Source organism: Alternaria arbusti (assembly GCF_024043155.1).
Source record: "Alternaria arbusti strain BMP 1465 chromosome Unknown scaffold_11, whole genome shotgun sequence".
Taxonomy (NCBI): Eukaryota; Fungi; Ascomycota; class Dothideomycetes; order Pleosporales; family Pleosporaceae; genus Alternaria; species Alternaria arbusti.
The window spans coordinates 1-21861 of NW_026249951.1; the positions used below are offsets into that span (position 1 = coordinate 1).

The 21861-nt window shown below is 53.1% G+C and overlaps 9 protein-coding genes across 9 annotated transcripts; 6 read left to right on the forward strand and 3 right to left on the reverse strand.

The window, feature by feature from the left end:
• Window positions 1-72: 72 nt before the first annotated feature.
• J4E86_007592 (uncharacterized protein) lies at window positions 73-3162 on the reverse strand (the record flags this gene model as incomplete). The annotated part of the gene is made up of 1 exon (XM_051448111.1): window positions 73-3162. One exon carries the CDS (start codon window positions 3160-3162, stop codon window positions 73-75), a length of 3090 nt encoding a protein of 1029 aa, XP_051300378.1.
• A 1341-nt stretch (window positions 3163-4503) lies between these two features.
• Window positions 4504-5979, forward strand: J4E86_007593 (uncharacterized protein; the record flags this gene model as incomplete). Its single annotated transcript, XM_051448112.1, has 4 exons — window positions 4504-4643; window positions 4691-5020; window positions 5066-5640; window positions 5708-5979. 4 exons carry the CDS (start codon window positions 4504-4506, stop codon window positions 5977-5979), a joined length of 1317 nt encoding a protein of 438 aa, XP_051300379.1.
• Window positions 5980-7179: 1200 nt separating this feature from the next.
• Window positions 7180-8933, forward strand: J4E86_007594 (uncharacterized protein; the record flags this gene model as incomplete). The annotated part of the gene is made up of 5 exons (XM_051448113.1): window positions 7180-7332; window positions 7386-7703; window positions 7762-7968; window positions 8028-8535; window positions 8590-8933. 5 exons carry the CDS (start codon window positions 7180-7182, stop codon window positions 8931-8933), a joined length of 1530 nt encoding a protein of 509 aa, XP_051300380.1.
• A 361-nt stretch (window positions 8934-9294) lies between these two features.
• J4E86_007595 (uncharacterized protein) lies at window positions 9295-10043 on the reverse strand (the record flags this gene model as incomplete). Its single annotated transcript, XM_051448114.1, has 2 exons — window positions 9295-9841; window positions 9895-10043. The coding sequence occupies 2 exons, from the start codon at window positions 10041-10043 to the stop codon at window positions 9295-9297; spliced, it is 696 nt and encodes a 231-aa protein (XP_051300381.1).
• A 179-nt stretch (window positions 10044-10222) lies between these two features.
• Window positions 10223-11707, forward strand: J4E86_007596 (uncharacterized protein; the record flags this gene model as incomplete). The annotated part of the gene is made up of 2 exons (XM_051448115.1): window positions 10223-10859; window positions 10908-11707. 2 exons carry the CDS (start codon window positions 10223-10225, stop codon window positions 11705-11707), a joined length of 1437 nt encoding a protein of 478 aa, XP_051300382.1.
• Window positions 11708-12909: 1202 nt separating this feature from the next.
• J4E86_007597 (uncharacterized protein) lies at window positions 12910-15105 on the forward strand (the record flags this gene model as incomplete). Its single annotated transcript, XM_051448116.1, has 5 exons — window positions 12910-12951; window positions 13017-13530; window positions 13584-14176; window positions 14222-14369; window positions 14417-15105. 5 exons carry the CDS (start codon window positions 12910-12912, stop codon window positions 15103-15105), a joined length of 1986 nt encoding a protein of 661 aa, XP_051300383.1.
• Window positions 15106-15285: 180 nt separating this feature from the next.
• J4E86_007598 (uncharacterized protein) lies at window positions 15286-16562 on the reverse strand (the record flags this gene model as incomplete). Its single annotated transcript, XM_051448117.1, has 3 exons — window positions 15286-15831; window positions 15919-16139; window positions 16346-16562. 3 exons carry the CDS (start codon window positions 16560-16562, stop codon window positions 15286-15288), a joined length of 984 nt encoding a protein of 327 aa, XP_051300384.1.
• A 1477-nt stretch (window positions 16563-18039) lies between these two features.
• CYP51B (Sterol 14-alpha demethylase) lies at window positions 18040-19720 on the forward strand (the record flags this gene model as incomplete). The annotated part of the gene is made up of 3 exons (XM_051448118.1): window positions 18040-18285; window positions 18334-18531; window positions 18581-19720. 3 exons carry the CDS (start codon window positions 18040-18042, stop codon window positions 19718-19720), a joined length of 1584 nt encoding a protein of 527 aa, XP_051300385.1.
• Window positions 19721-20392: 672 nt separating this feature from the next.
• On the forward strand, window positions 20393-21516 carry J4E86_007600 (uncharacterized protein; the record flags this gene model as incomplete). Its single annotated transcript, XM_051448119.1, has 2 exons — window positions 20393-20417; window positions 20558-21516. 2 exons carry the CDS (start codon window positions 20393-20395, stop codon window positions 21514-21516), a joined length of 984 nt encoding a protein of 327 aa, XP_051300386.1.
• Window positions 21517-21861: the final 345 nt, after the last annotated feature.

Here is a 21861-nt window from a genome sequence, read left to right on the forward strand (position 1 = left end):
CACCCCCCCCCCACCCCCCCCCCATTAAGCGTTGATCTCTCTCATAAGATTGCATGGTGAACTCCACAAGAATCAAGCAATAGCAGCGACCCTCTCTCTGTCCTTCGCCATCTGCTTGGCGGCTCGCTGAAGCTCTTTCCGGAGTTTTCCCTTTGTGCTCTCCATACCCTGGAAGACATCCTCGTAGTCGGTGTCGTGTCGCTTGATCAGGGTGCTCAGTACATGCTCGCCATCCTGCGCGTACATCTCAGCGATGTCGTCTACACTAGTCTCGTTGCCGACAATGTGCTGCATAACCCGCTTGGAAGTCCTTATCATCAGTTCATGAAGATCGCGCTGGTGCGGCTGCAGACTCGCCTCCCAGTCCATCTCTTCTGCTTGTGATGTTGGTAGAGGTGGGTCCGTTAATGGCTCGCGTACGGCAGAGGTCGAGCTATGGCTACTAGAAGAGCCTAGGTGTGGCGGGGAGGATTGGAGATGTATTGGCGAAGCGTCGAAGAAGTCATTGTCAGCTTCCTGATTGTCTTCACCGCCACCGATCAGAGTATCGTCCTCGTGATACGCCTGCTCGATAGGCCCACCATCGTTCAATTGCCGGATCCCTTCGTTGAGTTGTTGCGGTTGGTCCACGATCTGCCGAGTCTCTTCGAGCAAGTTCCTTGTACTTTCAGTGGCTTCTTGGTCGGCCTGAACAGTTGGCTGAGTAGTATCGATGAACCGCGAGTTGAAAGGCAAGGTGGGTACAGTCGTCTCTTTTCCTACCGCATCTCCGGGTACCTTTCGGGTCGTTGTCTTCTCTTTGGATAGCGCTGTGGGCTTTGAATGTGTGCCAGCCTGCTCGTTATGTCTCCTTGTGTCGTCCTTTTGTTGCACTCCTTGATCTCTCGACTCTTGTGTCTGATGATCTGTTGTGCCCGTATAAAGGCTCGCAACCTTGGGATTTGGGTGCGCCTTGTTCGTATCTCCTTCTGTAAGAGTCGCCTCTTTCCCACCCGAAGGCGTCTTTTGTAGGAATGGTCGACTCGCTGCAATTGAAGGTAAGGCTTCAGTTGCGTTAGAACCGGCGACTAGCAAAGGCCGCTGGTTTGAAACGTCAATCTCAGGGGCTATGTCCTCGTTCAATGAACCTTCTCCAGTCAGTCGGCGTATGAACGATGTGGCCTTCTTCCCAGCAGATCGTCGGCCAAAGGGGTCGCTTTTCGCGGTCTGCCAATCTCCTGTCTTCTTCTCCGAGGCTATATCCTCACGATCAGCGTGACCAGATATCGCTGTTGATTCTGCATTTGGTGACGCGGGGGTAGGTTTGCTGTTGCTGGAGAGCATTGCGGCCTCGACAGCAATCGCATGATGCCACTCATCATTCTCTTCGGCCTCGTCAGCCACAGGCGGTGACGATGCCATGTAGTGTAAAGCATCATCTCCAGAACATCTCCGTGCTTCCACAGGGGTTTGGGGCCGCACTGGTACTCCCACAGGCTTTCTACTCGGTTTGGTAGGAGTTGACGGTGTTTGAGCGACTCTTGCAGGTAATGTTGGCTTCTTGAACGGGCTCTCGGAGATCTTGGCAGGTCTTTGAAGACCCAGAAGTCCTCCGATCAAGGTGTGTCGTGACGAAGGGACGGATGATGGAGGTTTTGATGGTTTCGCCAGCGGAAGAGTTTTCGCCAGTTGTTTCACGCCGGTCACAGTCGACTTCGTACCTTTGCTCGGCTCTTTACGGGATCTCTTTCTCGGGTTGGCATCGGCCATGGGGTCTGGTGTTGCTTTGCGTTTGGGGTTTGTCCTCTTTTTCGGCCTCGTCTGAGTTGGTATGAAATCTTCATCGTCGTCTGCTTCATCCTTACTGTGCGATGTGCGTGCCTTAGTATTAGTCTTGGCTGGTTCCTTGTCCGAGACAGTCTTCGAGCTTCGTGATTTTCTTTGGGGAGATGAAGCAACACTTGTTTTGTCCGAAGAAGTAGTGTGGGTATTCCTTTTGCTTTCTATAAGCATATCAAGAGCTTCATCTTCCGAGTTGAGCTTTTTGAAGATATTCTGTTTGGTGGCCTGAGATACACGGGGTAGCTTTCCTTTGCCGTACATGCGTTTCGATGTCGACGATGGATGCTGTGACTGGAGTTGCAGAGCTGTCGCATCGCTACTGTCTGCCGTACGTTTCTTGGAGGTGACACGCTCTGTCCGAAGCGTCTGGGAGCCACTTCGAAGCGATCTTCTTGCGTTTGACTGTCGGATCGAAGGCGAGCTCGCATCGATAGGCAAGTTTCGAGACACTCTCGAACGAGGTTCGCGTTCTTTCTGATGGGCTTTGATGCAACTCTCCCACTCTATTGCATCACCGGAATGCTTGAACATTAGCGATAGATCAGTCGCAATGCGTTGCGTGGAGTTGAGACGGTAGCTCCAGGGTTCGGATGTGAGTGTCATGACGAGATCCCATGGTTCATGCTCTGTACGCTGAGCCTGTGAGTTGTGTAGTTTCGACGGTTCTGATCGCGTGTTCAGAATGTGCTCGACTGGTATGTCTACAAACTGGCAGTCTTTCAGGTACTCATCGGGCGCGATAATGGTCAACACTCCAGCCTCAATGAGCGCGATAGGGAACGTAGCGCTTGACTCCCGCCATTTGAACCCATCTGTGGCGAATAGTGACACTAGGTACATGACAGAGGGCTCGTTGGTTGGTCTCGCGAGTGCCAGGTCGCTCAGAATATCGAGAAAGCCTTGGAACTTCTGCATCCATTCGGCATCGGCCTGGAGCGGAAAATTCGGCGCGCTGTGTCCGACTTTTCCCGTGGACCAGAACCTGCTGTACTCGATCCCTTGTTCCAGTGCCTGCCGTATGATGATACCAGCAATAATTTTGATCTGCTCCTGTTCAGTTTCGCTCAGAATGATGGCTCCCAGATTGCGTAGACGCTTAGTCGATGCCCCGATGTGTGTGGCCACCGCCGGCATTTCCAGCATGCCTGCGAGCGCAATGCCGATCCATCGCCGCCGGATTAAAGAAAGACCAGGATCGCAGAAACTAGTCAGATAGTCCTGCGCGACTGAAGAAAGACTCGAGCTGCTGAAGTCGCGTGCAGAGACGAGTTTGTAGAGGCGTAAATTGGACGCGTCGTTGTCGGGCAGCTTGAGAGCAGCTTCAAACGAGATTGAAGTCATTGCGATAAAGGAAAGTAGAAGAGAATGGAATTAGCATTTTTCGCCCTACACGAGCAGGATAGCGGAGTGTCGTTGAAGATGTGGACGCGGGCAATGCACCTAAGGAAGTGAGAGCGCGGTACTGCTAGGATGGAAGTCGCGTCCCATCGGCGTTTGACGTCACAGCTGCAGGCGCGCGCGAGTTTCGCGTGGCGGGCTTGAAACCACGAACACCAACCAACAGTCGTTACCTGCACTTTACGTTCAAAAGAAAGCGCTGCGACTAAAGGAAATCGCTGAGGACGACTGAAGGGGGTACAAGAAAATAGGGGGGTTCCCAGCTTTCGCGGCCGCTCGTCACGGCTTTCAGTGGCTGTGAGGCGCATCGATGCCTGCATGCATGCGTTTGTACATCCCAAGATTACTATACTCACCCAGAATCGGTTCCCCTGCTTTTTCGGTTGGGCATACAGTTGCGAGATGGAAAGCGATGCAGAGGTTATTGAAGGTGCTGTATTCAAGGGGAGAAAATTCGGAAGAGCGGCTTCTCCTCCACGCGTTACCCCAAGCGAACGCGCTTTGGACACGCAAGGACCGCAGCATAGGGACAGGGCGTCCTACTTGTCAAAGGCATGCGGACCTTCTGCAGTCTGGCGCATCGTAATGCAGCAGCTCTCGAGCCTGCGCTCTCCGTTTCTTACCCCGCTGCAGCCTAGAAGCATGCATTCCATTGGGACGGATGCAGCCTTCTACAGCTGACCTCAATCCGTGCGAGCCCTGTATCTGCTGCAGGGGCTTCATCCTTCGCACATGTGATTGCGCCCCGAACGTGGCTGGTAATTTATAGTAAGACGGAGAACGGACAAGTGTCTCGACCTCGACAACATCATGGTTGATGATGACAGTAGCCGGGTTACGGGCGACATCACACCCTCCACTGTGCCAATCGTACCGAACATCAGCTCACGTCGATTACACGTCATTATTACTGGACTGTGGCTTTGTCTCTTCTTATCTGCCTTAGATACTACCATCGTCACGACCGCGCTCATCAAAATCTCAAGCGATTTCGGTGCTCTTGAGCAGGCAGCATGGCTGATTACCGCGTATCTACTGACCTATAATTGTAAGACTTATCCATCGCAGCTTCATCACCGGACTAACGGCACAGCATTCTTGATGATCACAGCAAAGCTGAGCGACATTTGGGGCCTCAAGAGTCTACTCTTACTTTGCGCGTCAATCTTCCTGGTATTCTCCATGGCTTGTGGCGGAGCGCAGACGATGACTCAACTAATCGTGTTCCGCGCCTTCCAAGGCATTGGAGGATCTGGCCTCTACAGCTTGACATTCGTCGCCATCATGAAGATGATTGTACCTGAGAAGATTGGCTTCTACTCTGGGATCGTAAGCTCGGTATTCGCTTTGGCAAACCTGCTAGGGCCTCTACTCGGTGGCATCATCGCTGATCGAACAACTTGGAGATGGATATTCTTCATGAAGTATGCAAGGTGCCGGCTATTGAGATGTGCGAGCTGACTAGCATTAGTGGCCCCATCATCGGTGTCGCAATGGCAATGTTGTTCTTCTCGATGCCTGCATTCGACGACGGTAGAACGAATCTGCAACGCATACGCCATTTGGACATCTATGGTGGCATCTTGTCTGTCTGCTGGCCTATACCTCTCATCTACGCCCTTCAGGAAGCCGGTGTGTCGCATGCCTGGGGCAGTGGTGTTATCATCGGACCACTTGTAGCTGGAATCGCTCTCCTGGTACTCTTTGGGTTGTACGAGTATTGGATATCGTCCAGAACGCAGAAAGCCCCCGTCTTTCCTGTACAATTTCTTCGGAATGCATCCATGGCGTTGACTCTATTGTAAGTCTGGAACACTGTAGTCGGACTCCGCTAACGGCAGGACAGAAGTCAGTTCCTCTTAGGATTCGCCTTTTACGTTGTCTTCGTCCAGCTGCCACAACGCTTTCAGGGAGTGAACTTTACAAGCGCGGAGCGTGCCGGTATCCTTCTGCTGCCTGCTACCGTTGTGACTCCGGTTGGTGCCATGGCGTCTGGACTAGCAGTAAAGAAGGTACCAGTTGAGATCGTTTTGATTGGCTCCACCACGATCGTATGCGTTGGTATTGGACTTCTTAGTAGTTTGCCGACCTACTCTCACCTGTGGCCTGGACTGTACGGTTACGAAATCATTACTGGTCTTGCTTTGGGTCTTGCAAGTCCGCCATATTTCGTGCTTGTCGCTACCTCAATTCCAGAAAAGGACATCGCTGTCGGTACCGGAGCGCTCAACATGGTGCGGACGCTTGGCGGATGTGTCGCCGTCGCCATCTGCTCTGCAATCCATCGCGAGCACTTGAACACAGGGTTATCCAGTTTTTTGAGTCGCGAGGAAATCAGGGAAATGCAAAGTTCAACATCGTTGATTGCGCACTTACCGGATGCGGCGAGGGATCGTGTTGGTGTTGTCTTTGGTAACAGCTGTAAGTTTCAGTTCCCTGGAAATATAGCTATACGAGACATACATGCTGATTAGCACCACCGTGCCAGACAATAGGCAGTTCCAAGTCATGCTGGCGTTCACAGGACTCAATGTCATCGTCGCGGTCCATTTAGCCATCGTCAGAAAGCGATCCGGGCTATTCGGCCTCATACCTGAAAGGAAAGAAGGGAATGAGTATGTGGAGGCTAAAATTGACCAGAGCGGGCCCGCATCGAGTGGAGCGCTGGCTCAAGATACTTGTGAGAAACAGGCTTCTGAAATCGCGGCTACACACAGACCGGATGATAACGCAGGCGCGTGCCTTGGAAAACGATCATGAACAATTAACCCTAATATCCACATTGTTGGTCACGAGACGCTGTGTGGATACTATCATGGTGGCTCCATGCTGAAGCATTTAGCGATTTCGGCACTACCGCAGTAGGGAAGTCCGGCAGGAAGCACAGAATGGACAGGTATTGAGCCTTGCATCAGCGCATCAATCCGCGCCTCTCCTTCATGGGATCTAATGACACTCTCCCGCGAGAAGGGTTAACAAGCTGTACATTTTTCGACTTACAGTGTCGAGAAGTGATTAATTCCGCAAGATTATATCCGTATTGCTAGCAGATAAGCACTTGATGATGTCTAAGCAAGCAACGTCACAAGCGCATGCTTATGTGGAAGCTTAGCCGTCCCCCGCATCTTTGACCCCCGCACACGTTGCAAGGCCCTTCACGCTTGAATGCTCGGCATGCGACGCCTCAATCCTCGGCATCAATAATACTGCGCCGTTGAGATCTGAAAAAATGTGCACATCGTCTCGTCCAAAGGATGAGGCGGCATCAAATACGTTCTGTCCACGCTGTATCGTATATTCTAGGCGGCCACTAGCGGGGGATGTGAATAGTGGGTCACATGCGACACGAGCCTCTTCATCACAACCACAGCACATTACCGCTTTGAGCATGGATAGATCCAAGGATAGGATTAAACGCTGAGGATATAGAAACAAAGCCTTGGCATCATCATGCAGTCAGTCAGAAACTCAGATCAATAGCACTTCGCTCTTACTTCTGAACCCCGACTCTCCGCGGGAGAAATTCCCATGGTGAAGCCAGGGATCGGCAAGCGCTAGGGAGTGGATGGTGGGGATTGGGTCCTGGAGTAAAGCACACCAGACGTTGCCGTCATCGGAATAAGATCATCATGAGTGGACTAGATGATAGGCGGCTCAATAGCCTCGGGCTGATGATACCCCAGCCGCTTTCTCCAGTGGTTCGACAGTCGGTGACGTTCTTAAGGGACAGCGTCTCGCTCGCTGATCGAGGGGTAATTCCGGACAAGCAAGTTCCCAGTTCCATGGTTGAGAATACTGACTTGTGATTCTTTCGGACCGCGATTTGTTGCTTGACGTTCCTGCGCGAACCCTTTTCTGCGCTCTGGGCACTGGGATTCACTAAGAGGCTTGTTTGAGGCTTGTTTGAGGCTTGACATCTTGCCCAGCTACTAGCTCACACCCTGTCTCTACGTCGACAACATGGCCTCTGGAGTAGAGCGGCCAATCGATAGGTCGAGCGAGGAAGAGAAGACTATCGGCGAGGAGCATGTTGAAACGGCAAAACATGTACACACAATCGAGAACCTACCTGATCCCGACGCTGGACTCAGCGAAGAGGAACGCGCTGCGCATGTAAGTCACATCTCAGCTCCTTGCCATACATATACTAACATCCCACTCCACAGGACAAAGCCCTCCTCCGCAAACTCGACTTCCGACTAATTCCTTGGCTCTCCTTCCTCTACTTGATCTCCTTCCTAGATCGCACAAACATCGGCAACGCCAAAGTCGATGGCTTGCAAGAAGATCTCAACATGACTGATGGCCAGTACAATGCCAGTCTGACCATCTTCTTCGTCAGCTACTCCGTCTTTGAGCCGCTGACCAATGTGCTGTTGAAGAAGTTACGCCCGAGTATCTTCTTACCACTTATTATGATCTGGTGGGGAATTTGTATGACGTGTATGGGGTTGGTGCATAATTATGCTGGTCTTATGACTGCGGTGAGTCATTTGCGGTTGGTGATCCGGTATCAAGGGTTATTTGGCTGACGATGCGTAGCGTTGGTGGCTGGGATGTGCTGAGGCAGGACTATTCCCTGGAGTAAACTACTACCTGAGTTGCTGGTACAAACGTTCCGAGTTCGGCATTCGAGCTGCAATCTTCTTCTCGGCTGCCGCTCTAGCTGGTAGTTTTGGTGGCCTACTCGCCGCTGGCATTGCGCAGATGGGAGGCGTAGGCGGAAAGCCAGGCTGGGCGTGGATCTTCGTAAGTGCAACTTGAACGCTTCCTCTTACCTGTGACCATGTTGCTGACAATAACCCCAGATCCTTGAAGGTCTCGTCACCATCTTCGTAGGAATAGCAAGTTACTGGATGGTCCACGACTTCCCCGCCGAAGCCACATTTCTCTCTCCGGACGACCGAGCGCGCGTTCTCCGCCGTCTACGCGCCGATAAACAGGCCTCAGCTGCGCACGAAGAGTTCCAGACCAAGTACTTTTGGCAATCCGTAAAGGACTGGAAGACGCTCATGTTCAGTATCATCTACATGGGCGCAGACGGTTCGCTCTATGCCTTCAGTCTCTTCCTGCCCACCATCATAGCTGGGTTGGGCTATAAATCTACGACAGCAAATCTGCTTTCCGTGCCACCGTATGCAGTTGCAGCTGTGGTGACGGTGGTAGTGGGTTATATTGCTGATCGCACGCAACAGAGGGGTTACTGCAATATGGGAGTCTCGCTCTTCGGTATTGTGGGCTTTGCCATGTTGCTTGGATCTGCCAGTCCGAATGTTCAGTACGCGGGTACATTTTTGGGGGCCGTGGGTATCTATCGTAAGTGAACTCATTTAGCAGCATGGATCGCTTGGTTCTAACATTCTCCACTAGCAACAATAGCGAATACCATATCCTGGGCCGCCAACAACGTCGAGGGCGTGTACAAGCGTGGCGTCACCCTTGGCTTTGTGATAGGCTGGGGCAACATCAATGGCGTCGTTTCGTCGAACATCTACCGCAGCAGGGATAAGCCGCGCTATTTCCTGGGACATGGTGTGGTTCTGGCGTATCTGACGCTGTGGCTGCTTGGCGGGAGCATTGTGACCCGATTTCTGCTTGCGTGGGAGAACAAGAAGAGGAGGCAGGGAGCGAGGGACCACTGGATTGAGGGTAAGAGCGAAAAAGAGATTGAAGAGATGGGAGACCAGCGGCCAGACTTTTTATATACTCTCTAAAATGCAGGATTGAAGCTTGGGCAGAACAGTAGAGCGGACTCCAGGCGTATCGCAATAGACTTGAACCTGTCAAAACTTCTGAACCTTGACTTGTTGAAGTAAGCTTCCAAATTTCCGACTCATTCTCACTTGGATAGTAAACGCGTAGCTCGATAAAGTGCAGAAATGGTATATTCGACGGCGTGGTTACTCATGGTATCTGGGAGACAATGTTGCAGCCTCGGAAAGAATCAATAAAGTGCAAGTTCGCAAGCTTTTAGCCCTGCGCCCGTAAGTCGAATACATGCCGTAAGATTAACGCCGCCCAATGCATGCCGTTTTATAAATTGGCCTCTCTCAGGTAAAGGTCAAGTGCTCCAGCTCACGCACCAACCTTTCGAGACTTGACGCTGTTCGCGCGTTCCTTCCTCTCGTTGCGGCGCATCCTCTCCTTCCGGTCTTTCCGATTATCCGCCCTCTGGTCGTGAGCCTCACCGGTCTTGGCTTCCTTCTTCTCGTCAACCTCGACCAGCCAGTCGTTCTCGCCCGCCTTGTTCTTGCCCTTGTAACCCCACTTGGGTACCCAGTCGCCCGTGGCCTCGTCGTAAGCCAGCTTGGTGTCGCGCTTCGTGTTCTTGATGCCCTTCTTCGCAGCAAACTTGTCCCACTTGGTGGGCTCCTTGGCTTCGGGAATAGGCTTCTCGCGGGGGAGGGGTGTTGTCGGCGCGGGGAGCACAAGGTGGACGCCCTCTGAGTTTGACTTGATTTCGCAGGTCGAGAGGAGCTGGTTGATGAGGGCTTGAGCGGCATCGCGGGCAGTGGCAGCGAGGGTGGCTTCGTCGGCGGCGGCGGGGACGGGGTTGGGGTCGTTTGCGAGCAGATTGCCCAGGTCAAAGGTGAAGGGTGTGGGCTTGTTCACCGTGACGGGTCTGTGTTGAGTCAGCAACGGTGTGGTAGAGGACAAAGCAAGCATGCGACGTACAGTCGGCTGGAGACGGTCGAGTCTGCGACGGAAGGTGCGCCGTTGGACTTGACGTCCATGGCGCCTCCGTTGATTTCGTCGGCGAGCTGTGAATGCGTGGGCGAAGTGCCACCGAGCGCGACGCCGCCGTCCATTTCGGTGTCTGACATTTTGCGAGGGTCGAGTGGTTTTGGTAGAATTTCACTTTGCGCGCCTGCTGCCAAAAGTTCAGAATAAATTTCGAGTCCGTGCACGAGCGGCGGACTCCCGAGGCTGCGACCATCACAGAATTCGTCTCTCGCATTGCCAATTCGCCCATTGCGGAGGTCCAGAGCCTCGACCACCCGTCATGCCGCCGTCCACGTGTCTCCGGAGCTTCTCGCAGCTGTCGCTTGATGCCGCCGCCCATGGATGCATTGCACCGCGCGTGCTACGCCCCCAGATAGCCTGCTTTTCCACGTCGTCCGCCCGCTATGCCGTGACAGGACCCAAGAAGAAGGGCATGACCGCCGCCCCCAAGAAGGGCGTCAAGTCTTTGAACACGAAGAAGGGCAGAGGAGCATCGGGAGGTGACTCGGGCAAGCGGCCGGCCCAAGGAGAGCGAAAAGCCCAGCGGAAGCGCATCGTTCTGAGCAACGACAACGCACTTGAAGTATCTTCGCTGCGGGACCTCACCAAGGACAATGTTCTCAGCGAACAGAATGAGGGCAAGGTCATGGGATTGCCGCAGGAGACTGTAGTGGATGCGCTGCGAGCCGTCGAGGCATTCAAGACAAGCCAGGGATGGGGTCTGTTCCGTCGACCAGCCGTTTTGATGAGAAAGGAGGCGATTGAACTCGCGAGGCTGTTCAACGAGGCCGAGAGCTCCAAGAAGACGATAAGACGGATACTGTGCGGACAAAGGATGAGCGGGAAGAGCACATTGGTACTTCAGGGCCTTACCATGGGTTTTCTACGGGACTGGTTTGTGATCAACATCCCAGAAGGTATGGACTGTGGTTTCGAGGCAGAGACATGCCACTGACAACTCTCAGCCCAAACCCTCGTCAACGCGCATACAGACTATGCGCCTCTTCCCAACTCAGAACCGATGCAATATACTCAAGATACGTACACGGCAAATCTTCTCCAGCAAATCCTCCTGTCGAACGGAGCGTTCCTTGCTGCCACAAAACTTAGCACGCAGCCTGAACTGCCCCTGCCGCTTCCTGCGGGTGCTACACTGAAAGAGCTGGCGGCGCTTGGTATGGCCAACCCCGAGGCATCATGGCCAGTCTTTGTTGCGTTATGGAATGAGCTATCTCTGCCCGGCCGTCCACAAATTCTGCTTGCGCTCGATGGTCTGTCGCATATCATGCGCCACTCCGAATACATGTCTGCAGAAGTAAAGCCAATTCACGCTCACGACCTGACTCTTGTACGCCACTTCGTCGATCACCTTTCAGGCCAAAGGAAACTACCCAACGGCGGCGTGGTGCTCGGCGCAACATCACGATCAAACGCCCCTACGTCACCAGCCATGGACCACTGCATCGAAGCAGCCGAAGCCCGTCAGAAGTCTGCAGACAAACTGCCAGAATGGAACCCTTACAAGAGCGTAGACGTGCGCGTCATGGAGGCTCTCAAGGATCTCCACAGCGACTCCAAGGGGCTTGACATTATCAATGTCGGCGGGCTGACCAAGGAAGAGGCCCGGTCGATCATGGAGTACTACGCCGAAAGCGGGATGCTACGACACCAAGTCAATGAGGGCTTCGTGGCGGAGAAGTGGAGCCTGGCGGGTATGGGCAACATTGGCGAGCTAGAGAAGGCAAGTGTACGGATGCGGTTGTAGTTGTATTATACTGTGACACGAATTGTAAATCAAGCATGTCAATATCAAGTATCGTTTGGTATTGCTAGTTGTAACGGCATATTCAGACCAATGGCCTTTCCCATGGCCCCTATCCATATGGTCAGATACTTATCTGCTGTTATGACGCTCTCGACACTGGCCTCCATCACATCAGCCGTCTGACATGGATGGATGAAGAACACGGGTCTGTTTTTGAGTGGGTGCTCCTGCGATGGTTAGTTGAATCCACTACATGGGATCGCACTTCTCACAGTAATGGTAATGCCTCCAATGACACCAACATTCTCTGTCTGAGCTTTGAACTGTGGGGGGACCAAGTGCTCGTACAACGTAGTCATTGTCGGCGGATACCGGTGCTCAGGGTCACGAATGCTGATGTACAAGACGGGCACGCGATAGACATCCGATAGGACGACATCGTAGTCTACAACTGGCTGGGGTGCTACGGCGTCGTGAAGAGCTTCCTACCTAGGCTGAGCTCGTATCGGCAGATCAGGGCCCTGGCATCACCCACCTCGTCGTCGTCTACTACTTCGTCCTTTTCAATAGCGTCCCGATCATGCACCGCAGGTCGATCTGCGCAGAACGGCAGATGGGTGGTAATGTTGAGATATACGGACCCATTTCGGTGCCTCTTCTCCACGGAAAGCCACTCGTGCTGCGCGCTACCTCTCAGCTGGAAGCATCGCTGCAGCGCATCGCAGGCCTGCTCAAACTCAATTGCATCGAGGTGAGGAAAACCTGAAAGCATGCTTGTGCGTGGTTTTGTTCGGGCTGAGTAATGCAAATGAGGAAGCTGTCATAGGGTGACTCGGAGACAGTCCCCGGGTGGTAGTTGACGCAGGTTGCAAGTCGACAAAGTGGGCAGCCCATGAGTGGCCCGGAGTGACGCACCGGCTACACCTAACAGGGCGGCAGGCTCGCCACGCGCAAATCGGCAGGGGTGCGACGCGACTTCCCCGGCTCCAGGGCTTGGCTGCCTGCAACATCGTCCAAGGCTCGAGGGCCTGCGGACGTTCAATCTCAGTCCAGCTTAGCGGCCCAGACTCGCCCGCCCTTACTATTCGTTTCCATCATTCGCAACACTATGCTGCCTATCTAGACAGTCATACCCGCGCCAGCATTGACCCGTCTTCGTCGCCGTCTCCGTCTCGACTCCACTACTCGCCCTTGTTGTCAAGATGCCGGCCCAGACTGAGAAAAGCCAGCTCAAGCGAAACCGCGTAGGTAGCCGTTATACCGCCAAGTATGTGACTGGGAGCGGGCGCTGACGCTTCAATTGCTGTAGTACTCGCAGGGCGAAGAGGCCGAACCAAAGCGCACTCGCCACTCGCGCCTGTCGCCGCCCCCCAACGGCCGTCTTAAGCAGGGACCGTTGCCTTCGCCTGTAACCCACAAGGAATCCACCGGAGACGCTTCGGAAGGCTACAAAGAAGGCACACAGAGTCCCCCGCCTAGCAAGCCAAGCCAGGCACGCGGTGGTCTCTCGTCGCCCCCATCCGACACCCAGCCCTTCTCCCAGTTCGTCTACCCGCCCGACAGCCGGACGTACGCTGTAGAAGATGAAGAGGAAGAAGAGGTCTGGGGCTACCTGGTGCCTATGGATGGCCGGGACAAAGACGTGCTAGTACTCCGCCGGCGACAAGCCTGTCCTGTTCCTCAGGCACTCGTTGGCCAGACCGAAGGAACAGAGCGGGTAAGCAAAGAAGAGTACAAACAGCAGGAGGACAAATACGAGAAGGAGAAGCAGGAGCGCGGTGTACCAGCAGGTGGCTACCTCATCGGTCGCCACAGAGAGTGCGGTAAGTCGCGGTAACAGTCCCTACGAAGGAGCGCTTGTCTGACCATGTCACAGATCGAGTCCTCAATTCACCCACCGTCTCAAACCGTCACTGTCTGCTGTTCACAGAGAAGAAGGGCGGCGATGTCGTCGCTGTACTTGAAGACTTGTCTGGAAACGGAACCTTTGTCAACGACATCTTCGTTGGACGGAACAAGCGACGCGAATTGCGCGAAGGTGACGAGATTGCCATCTTGGACCAAGCACGCTATGTCTTCAGATACCCGTTGAAGCGCAACACCCACCGATTCCGACAACAATATACCATGCAGGAGCAGTTAGGCAAGGGTCATTTTGCTTCAGTATACCTCTGCGCAGAGAAAGCGACTGGCGTACGGTACGCAGTGAAGAAGTTCGAGAAGCGTTCTGGTCCTGGCGAGAAGTCCAAGGTCGAGGGTCTGCAGCAAGAGATTGCCGTGCTCATGAGTGTTAGCCATCCGGCGCTACTCTGTCTCAAGGACACATTTGATGAGGATGATGGCGTCTACCTAGTGCTCGAGCTCGCCACTGAAGGCGAACTGTTCAACTGGATCGTCATGAAACAAAAGTTGACCGAGGTGGAGGCGCGCAAAGTATTCGTGCAATTGTTCCAGTCGGTTAAGTACCTTGTAAGTCCCCAGATGACCTTCTGATTCAAAGCTTACACATATCAGCATGAGCGCAACATTGTACACAGAGATATCAAGCCCGAGAACATCTTGCTCACAGATAAGGATCTGTCGATCAAGTTGGCTGATTTCGGTCTTGCCAAAATCATCGGTGAAGAATCTTTCACAACCACACTGTGTGGAACTCCATCATGTATGTTGTTCTATTGCAAAGTACGACAGTATGCTAATGTGTTTCAGACGTTGCGCCAGAGATTCTGGAAAATTCCAACCACCGCCGCTACACCAGAGCTGTCGACGTTTGGTCATTAGGCGTCGTCCTGTACATCTGCCTGTGTGGGTTTCCTCCATTCTCAGACGAGCTGTACAGTGAGGACAACCCATACACATTATCACAACAGATCAAAATGGGCCGCTTCGACTATCCGTCACCGTACTGGGATTCCGTTGGCGACCCTGCGCTGGATCTCATCGACAAGATGCTCACAGTCGATGTTGAGAAACGGATATCGATTGATGAATGTCTGCAGCACCCGTGGACTACGCAAGACAGGATAAGCGTCACCGACAGCACAGACGGTCTTACGGGGGCCATATCCAAGCTCGATTTCTCCAAGCGCAAGATACAACGGGAGCGCACTATGCTTAGTAGCATTAATGATGTTAAAGTCACGCGTGTCATCAACGCCGCTGAAGGCCAAGAGCCCGTCAAAGTTTACGCAAAGAATGGAGTTGAGAACGGTACGAAGATGAACGGCAAGACCCATGGTGCTGCAGAAGTAAGGCCTGCCGATGAGCGAAATCCTAACGAGTTTGTCGAGATGGGCGGTAAAGGCGATCAGACTCTGTATTCGGAAGAGGAGGACGGGTCCCGCTATGCAACTGACCAAAGCCTTGCATCCGCACAGAGCAAAGGTCAGGTAAACTGAGATGGTGTGGTAATTCTTTCGAGCGGAGCGTCTGGCGTATTCTGAGGGTTAACGGGTTATGGAGTTCTACGGCAACACAGGCAGAAGTGTAAAATAGTGGGCTAGGGGTCAGTACACGTACTGCGGCCTAGTCATTTTACGGAGCATAGCGTAGTAAAGACGACATTTTGCACCATGACTCTACCTGTACGATGTTGTCAGACCAGCTACAGTAAGTCCAGCCACAAGGCTGTGAACCAGAATAATGAGCAGTCGACTGCCCAAAGTTGTGCCTAAGCAGAAAGCCCAGAATTGGCCAAGCCAAACTCCGAGAAGCCAGAACCAGAACCAGTGCCAGTGCCAGAGGTACACTATTCCGATCGGGCAAAGAACACTTGTACCCAACATAGCCAGGAACCACCACTTGTCCTTCTTGAACCAACTTTTGAGGCCGTTCCGAATACTATAAGCTTTCAGCGTAGAGTCGGGATATGCGCGGAAGACGGTGCCGCCCTGTATCTCTTTGTCAATCCTTTCTTTCAGTTGCTTCTCCCTGAGTAGTGAGAGATCAGTATCCTCAACATCGAGCTCAATCCTCATGGCTGCTGCCAACTCGAGGACTGCGCGATATTCTCCAGAGACTTCTTCAAAGTAGCCTTTGTTGGACGCAATAGTGAAATGTGTATAGATCCACATGATATAGATCCCAACTGTCCATGCGAGCAGCAGTACCATGTTGATGATGAGCTGCAAAAGTGAGAATCCCCATTTATAGTCCTAGACCAAACGCTTAGCATGATATGACAATATCTCCAAGGCCCAGTGACGACCTACCCCCGTGTTCTGGCACTTGCCGTAGAGCTCCATGTACGTGCGATCGAATGTTTTGTTCTCCTTCAACCAAGTTGTGTCTAATAGTTCAGGAGAGTCTTGGCCCCCGAGGAGATAAGCTTCGCTTTTGTACGCAGTGATATTGAGGACAGGTGATTCTATGAGCGTGTCCATAAATTGCGACGATTCGTTTCGGGTTCCGCCAAGTCCATGTTGTTTGACATCTGTGACTGCTTAGTAGGTACACCATATACATCACGCACGGTCTTACATTGAGAGACATGTGCCACTAGGTTGCACGTAGAGCTGCGGCGACTCGGCGGCTCGGGAGTACGGCAAGGATATTTTTCGTTCAGCACGGGATCATCTACATATCTCAGTCATTGACTAGTCCTTTTTAGACAGAGACGGAAGGGAACAATATGCTTACATGGAGTTGCCATTTCCCTGATCCAGTAATCGCCATGTTCTCCGATTCTCCAGCCATCGTGAATGACATAGAGGACCCGCGCATACTTGTCGAAAGGGACAAGGTTATCATCGCCATCTTGGACACGAGATACAACGTTGGAGTCGTAACCACTCATAGCGCTCATGAGTGTAGGGAATGCCAGGATATATAACATGGTGGCAACCATGAATACCATGGCGGCTTTGGAACGTAATTTGCGCTGCCGAATGAAACTCTTGATAGTCCGGCCCGTTGATATCAGCGATGCATCTTTCTCGATGAATATCGTCCGAAATAGCCGATAGCTGACAGGTTCGTTCTCCATGCATATCTTCAGATATCTTGCGAACTCCCGCCACGATACGATCGCCAACAATAATTGACCTCCACGGCCCATGGCCTATCAGTTGTCAGTATCGAATTTCGTGCCTTCAAACTCTGGCCAGCTCACAACGTCCCATATAACATCAACCGCCTTTGCTCCTGCAAACGTCAGGTGTCCTCCAGCTAACGTAACTTGGAAGAAGCCAGATGACGACCACATGCTGTAAGTCCTTGGATCCAGATTGAAACTGCCGTCCGCTTGGCAAGCCTTGAGGTCAGAAGAAAACCACTCCGCTCCGGTGGCGACTAATAATAGAGTGACTAAAAGGCTGGAATTCCAGACAAACCCAAAGAACCACCCTAATCCTCGCAGCCATTGTGTCGATTTGAGGTCTCGCTTGAGGTTTCGGAAGGCGGTACGCACGCTTCGAAGGCTGTTGCGGAAGTTCATGACCACTAAATCTGGTGGAAGCGACGTCTGGATTGAACGGTACAGTGGTAATTGTCTAACAACAAAGAGAGTACCGCCAGAGCGATGGTGGGTTTATCTAAAGGTAAAGAGAAGGCTGAGACATCGCCACTGCTCACATGCGTCTACCAGCCGTGGACCCCACGCCTCCAGGGCTCCCTTCAACTGGCTGCGCTCATCTACGTGCATCGATTCCTCAGCCTCGAACAGCCTACCAACCTACGAGAAACGGCACTAAGTAGAGCAAAAGTATGAACTTGTCACACAGCCCGCTGCTGCGTCGCATGTTCAACAGTCGAAATTTAACAGTATGTGGCTGGGTCCATGTGCTGCAGCTATGCCGACGCCGTGTTGGAGGCAAGCCGGAATAACATCAACAACGAACCCAAAGCGCAGTAATGTTTATACACCTGATGGAACAAGAGCCGTAACGGAATAGGCTAGGGATAAGTACATGTACTGCGCAGTGAAATAACAGAGCATACCCAGGTACCTAGGTAGCGTAGTAAGGGTGAAAACTCACACTTCGATACTGCCTGCTTCGGGTTGTGGATAAGGTGATGTATCCCTCAGGCCAATGACATGGCACGATGTACGATGAGAGGGTATTTGGTCTGGATGGCCTGTCAGTGGTGCCATCTCTCTCCTTTGAACGGGTGCGCTAGGATCCGCAAGCCGGTCCCTGCCAAGCTCTCGACACCGCCCACCGCCCGCCAGCCCACTCATCCACTCAGACGCCGCCCTGTACGGCTATAGTATGATTGGATAGCCTGGCCCCTGCGCGAGCCTCAACCCGTGGGAAATTTATTGAGGCGCGTCCCCGTCAACAGCGCCTTTCCCTCACGCCCTTGACTTCTGTTGTTGCTTCTTGTCGCACAGTATGGGTCTCCTCGCCAATGTCGCCGGCCCCTTGGGCAACTTCACCTCCACCTCGTCGCTTCCCGTCCTCGTCGCCGCCGGCTTCGCCTCCTTTATCCTGCTGGCCGTCGTTCTCAATGTCTTGAAGCAGCTGCTGCTCAAGAACCCCAATGAGCCGCCCCTCGTGTTCCACTGGCTGCCTGTGATTGGCAGTACCGTCACATATGGCATGGACCCGTATGCGTTCTTCTTCGCCAACCAGAAGAAGGTGTGTAGGAGATGCAATGGCAGGTTGAACATGACTGACTGGAAGTAGTATGGCAATGTCTTCACCTTTATCCTCCTCGGCCGCAAGATGACTGTGTGCCTCGACACCACCGGCAACAACTTCATCCTCAACGGAAAGATCAAGGACGTTAACGCCGAGGAGATCTACTCCCCGCTCTGCACACCGGTCTTTGGCAAGGATGTCGTGTACGACTGCCCCAACTCGAAGCTCATGGAGCAGAAAAAGGTGCGCACCACCCAGTCTCATACTCGACCCATGGCTAACGCGAGGACAGTTTGTCAAGTTCGGTCTCACCCAAGACGCCCTCCGCTCCTACGTTACCCTCATCACACAAGAATGCGAAGACTTCGTCAAGCGCCACAAGGCTTTCAAGGGACAGAAGGGCACTTTTGACGTCCCCAAGGTCATGGCCGAACTCACCATCTACACCGCCTCTCGTTCGCTCCAGGGCCAGGAAATCCGCAACTCGTTCGACTCCAAGTTCGCTGAGCTATACCACGACCTCGACATGGGCTTCTCACCCATCAACTTCATGCTGTCTTGGGCCCCGCTTCCCCACAACCGCGCACGCGACAACGCGCGTGAGACGATGATCAAACTATACTCTGAGGTCGTTCGCAAGAGGAGATCGGGTGAGGTCAAGAAGGACTCTCCCGACATGATCTGGCATCTTATGGACTGCAAGTACAAGGACGGCACACCGGTACCCGAGCACGAGATTGCCGGAATTATGATTGCGCTGCTGATGGCTGGTCAACATTCGTCCTCATCAACCATCTCCTGGATCATACTCCGATTGGCACAAAATCCCCACCTGGTCGAGGAGCTCCTTGCTGAGCAGAAGTCGGCTCTTGGTGAGGACCTCCCACCGCTAACCTACGAAGACCTCCAGAAGCTACCCCTCCACACTCAGGTCGTCAAGGAGACCCTCCGTATCCACGCCCCGATCCACTCTATCATGCGCAAGGTCAAGCAACCTCTTGTCGTCGATGGAACAAACTACGTTGTACCCACCTCCCACACGCTTATGTCCTCGCCTGGTTTCTCCGCTCAGCTCGACACCCACTTTGTCAACCCCTCCGTCTGGGACCCGCATCGCTGGGACGCCGAGCACCAGCAATACGACGAGGAGCGTGACGACGCCGACCAGGAGAAGATTGACTACGGCTGGGGTGTTGTTTCCAAGGGAACAAACTCTCCCTACCTACCCTTTGGCGCTGGAAGGCACCGATGCATCGGCGAGCAATTTGCTTACCTCCAACTGCAGACCATTCTCGTAGCATTCGTGCGCGAGTTCAAGCTCAGGAATGTGGGTGGCAGCAAGGACATTGTCAACACCGACTACTCGAGTTTGTTCTCCAGGCCGTTGGCTCCCGGTGTTGTAGAGTGGGAGAAGAGAGAGAAGGAGTTGTAGAGGACTTTACAACCCTTCATTGCTCTATGAAGCTTTGCGTTTTTAATGATGGGTGCATGTAGATACAGGCGGTTATCCTGCTTTCTACAAGCATGAGCGCGCATGAGGTTCTGGGTTCCGTTCCATGCCAACATAGACTTTGGGATTAGTATATTAGTTAATACTTTTGGGTATCTAGGAGGAAAAGATGTAATGAGAATCGAACATAACAGTAACATGCCTTGATACGAGTTTAGTCGTGTTGTAGAGGTTCCATGCCGGATAAGGCCGACTAGGTCCATAGTGCATAGCCGAGGACATGTCATAGCCTTTCGGTAGGTCTACCGGAACCTCTAAACGTGGAGCGCGTCATCTTTCCTAGTCACGCATCCGACTGGGGTCATCACGTTGCACCTTTTCACATACCTCGGATTTGAAAGAGATTCATTTTGCGGTGTACCGGAGTGGTAGAAAAGAGTTGGAAACCCAGCATTTACCAGAACTACTTACTCACACTTGGTTTCCACAAAGCTGTCCGACAACCAGACTAAAGACTATTCAAGACGAGTAAAGATTGCCATTAGAAGGGAAGATTTGATGATGGATGACATGCAAAGATTGAAAGTGGATTACCCATGGATTCAAACGCCGCTGGTGGTAGGCGCGCCGATGCGCTTGATCGCTCTAGCGGACATGGCTGTTGAAGTATCGAAAGCCGGTAAGTTGAAGAAGAGACCATCACATCAATTCTCCTTTAGGTTTCTGTAGTGGATAACTGCTTGGTCAAGCCCCTCCATCTCATCTCATGCTTCACAACACGCATTGATACTCCAACATCATCCTAACCAACCCACACAGGAGGAATCGGCTTCATAGGCGCAGGAACAGACGTATCAGATTTAGAATCCCACATGCAGCACGCAAAAACACTCCTGAACGACACACCTACCGCACTACCAACGAAAAACAGAACACTTCCCATCGGCGTCGGCTTCATAAACTGGGGCGCAGATCTCGAAACGGCCATACCCATCATCGCGCAACACCATCCAGCAGCAGTATGGTTCTTCGCGCCTTCATCAACAGCATCCCTCGTGCAATGGGCAGAAGCGAGTAGAACCGCTTCTCCCTCGACGAAGATCTGGGTTCAGGTAGGCAGTGTAAAAGATGCTGTGGAAGTGGTCGAACAAATCGGCCCAGATGTCCTCGTCGTCCAAGGCACAGACGCGGGAGGTCATGGTCTCGTTCAAGGCGCAAGTATCGTCACCCTCCTCCCTGAAGTCGGTGACGCCATCGACACCCTCCATCACCGAACCCAAAGTGCCAAACCCATCCTCCTAGCCGCAGGTGGCATATCCGAATCCCGCACCTTCACCGCATCCCTCACTCTCGGCGCCTCAGGCTGCGTCTTGGGGACGCGTCTACTCGCCACCCCCGAAGCAGCCATCAGCACTGGGTACCGCTCTGCTATCCTGCGCACCACCGACGGCGGACAAAGCACCGTGCGCACTAAAGTCTACGATTCCCTGCGCGGCACGAACTGGGCGGAGACGCATAATGCGCGCGGTATTATCACGCAGAGCTATGTGGATGCTGTGGAGAAGGGGATGAGTCAGGAGGAGAATACGCGGTTGTATCGGGAGGAGATGCGGAAGGGGGATGAGGGGTGGAGGGAGAGTGGGGGCAGGATGACGGCGTATGCGGGGAGTGGGGTTGGGTTGGTTAGGGAGGTGAAGGGGGCTGGGGAGGTTGTGAGGGAGGTTAGAGAGGGGGTTGTGGGTGTGCTGGAGGGGGTGGGGAGGAGGGCGAGGCTGTAGAGTAGGGGAGGAAGAACGGGACTGCGGCCTTCCTGATGCCCTCTTTTGTGGGTTCCTAAGATGGAGATGCGATTCATCTGGTAGGTGGAATGTACATATACATACATGCATGTCTGGAGTTCGTTTCTCTCGTGGAACGTATGAAAACACATAGTGGGCTGAGATGCGAGGGTGCGATGATGGAATCGTCGCTCGGATATTTTGATACATGGTAAGAAACAGAAGAGCATGCCACCTACTAACTGCTCGCTCGTATACTCCTGACGGCTGCCACGCACATAACCCCAAAACCATGCTCCATTCCCGCCTGCTCTTTCCTGTACTCCGGGTATTCTTGCACCGGAT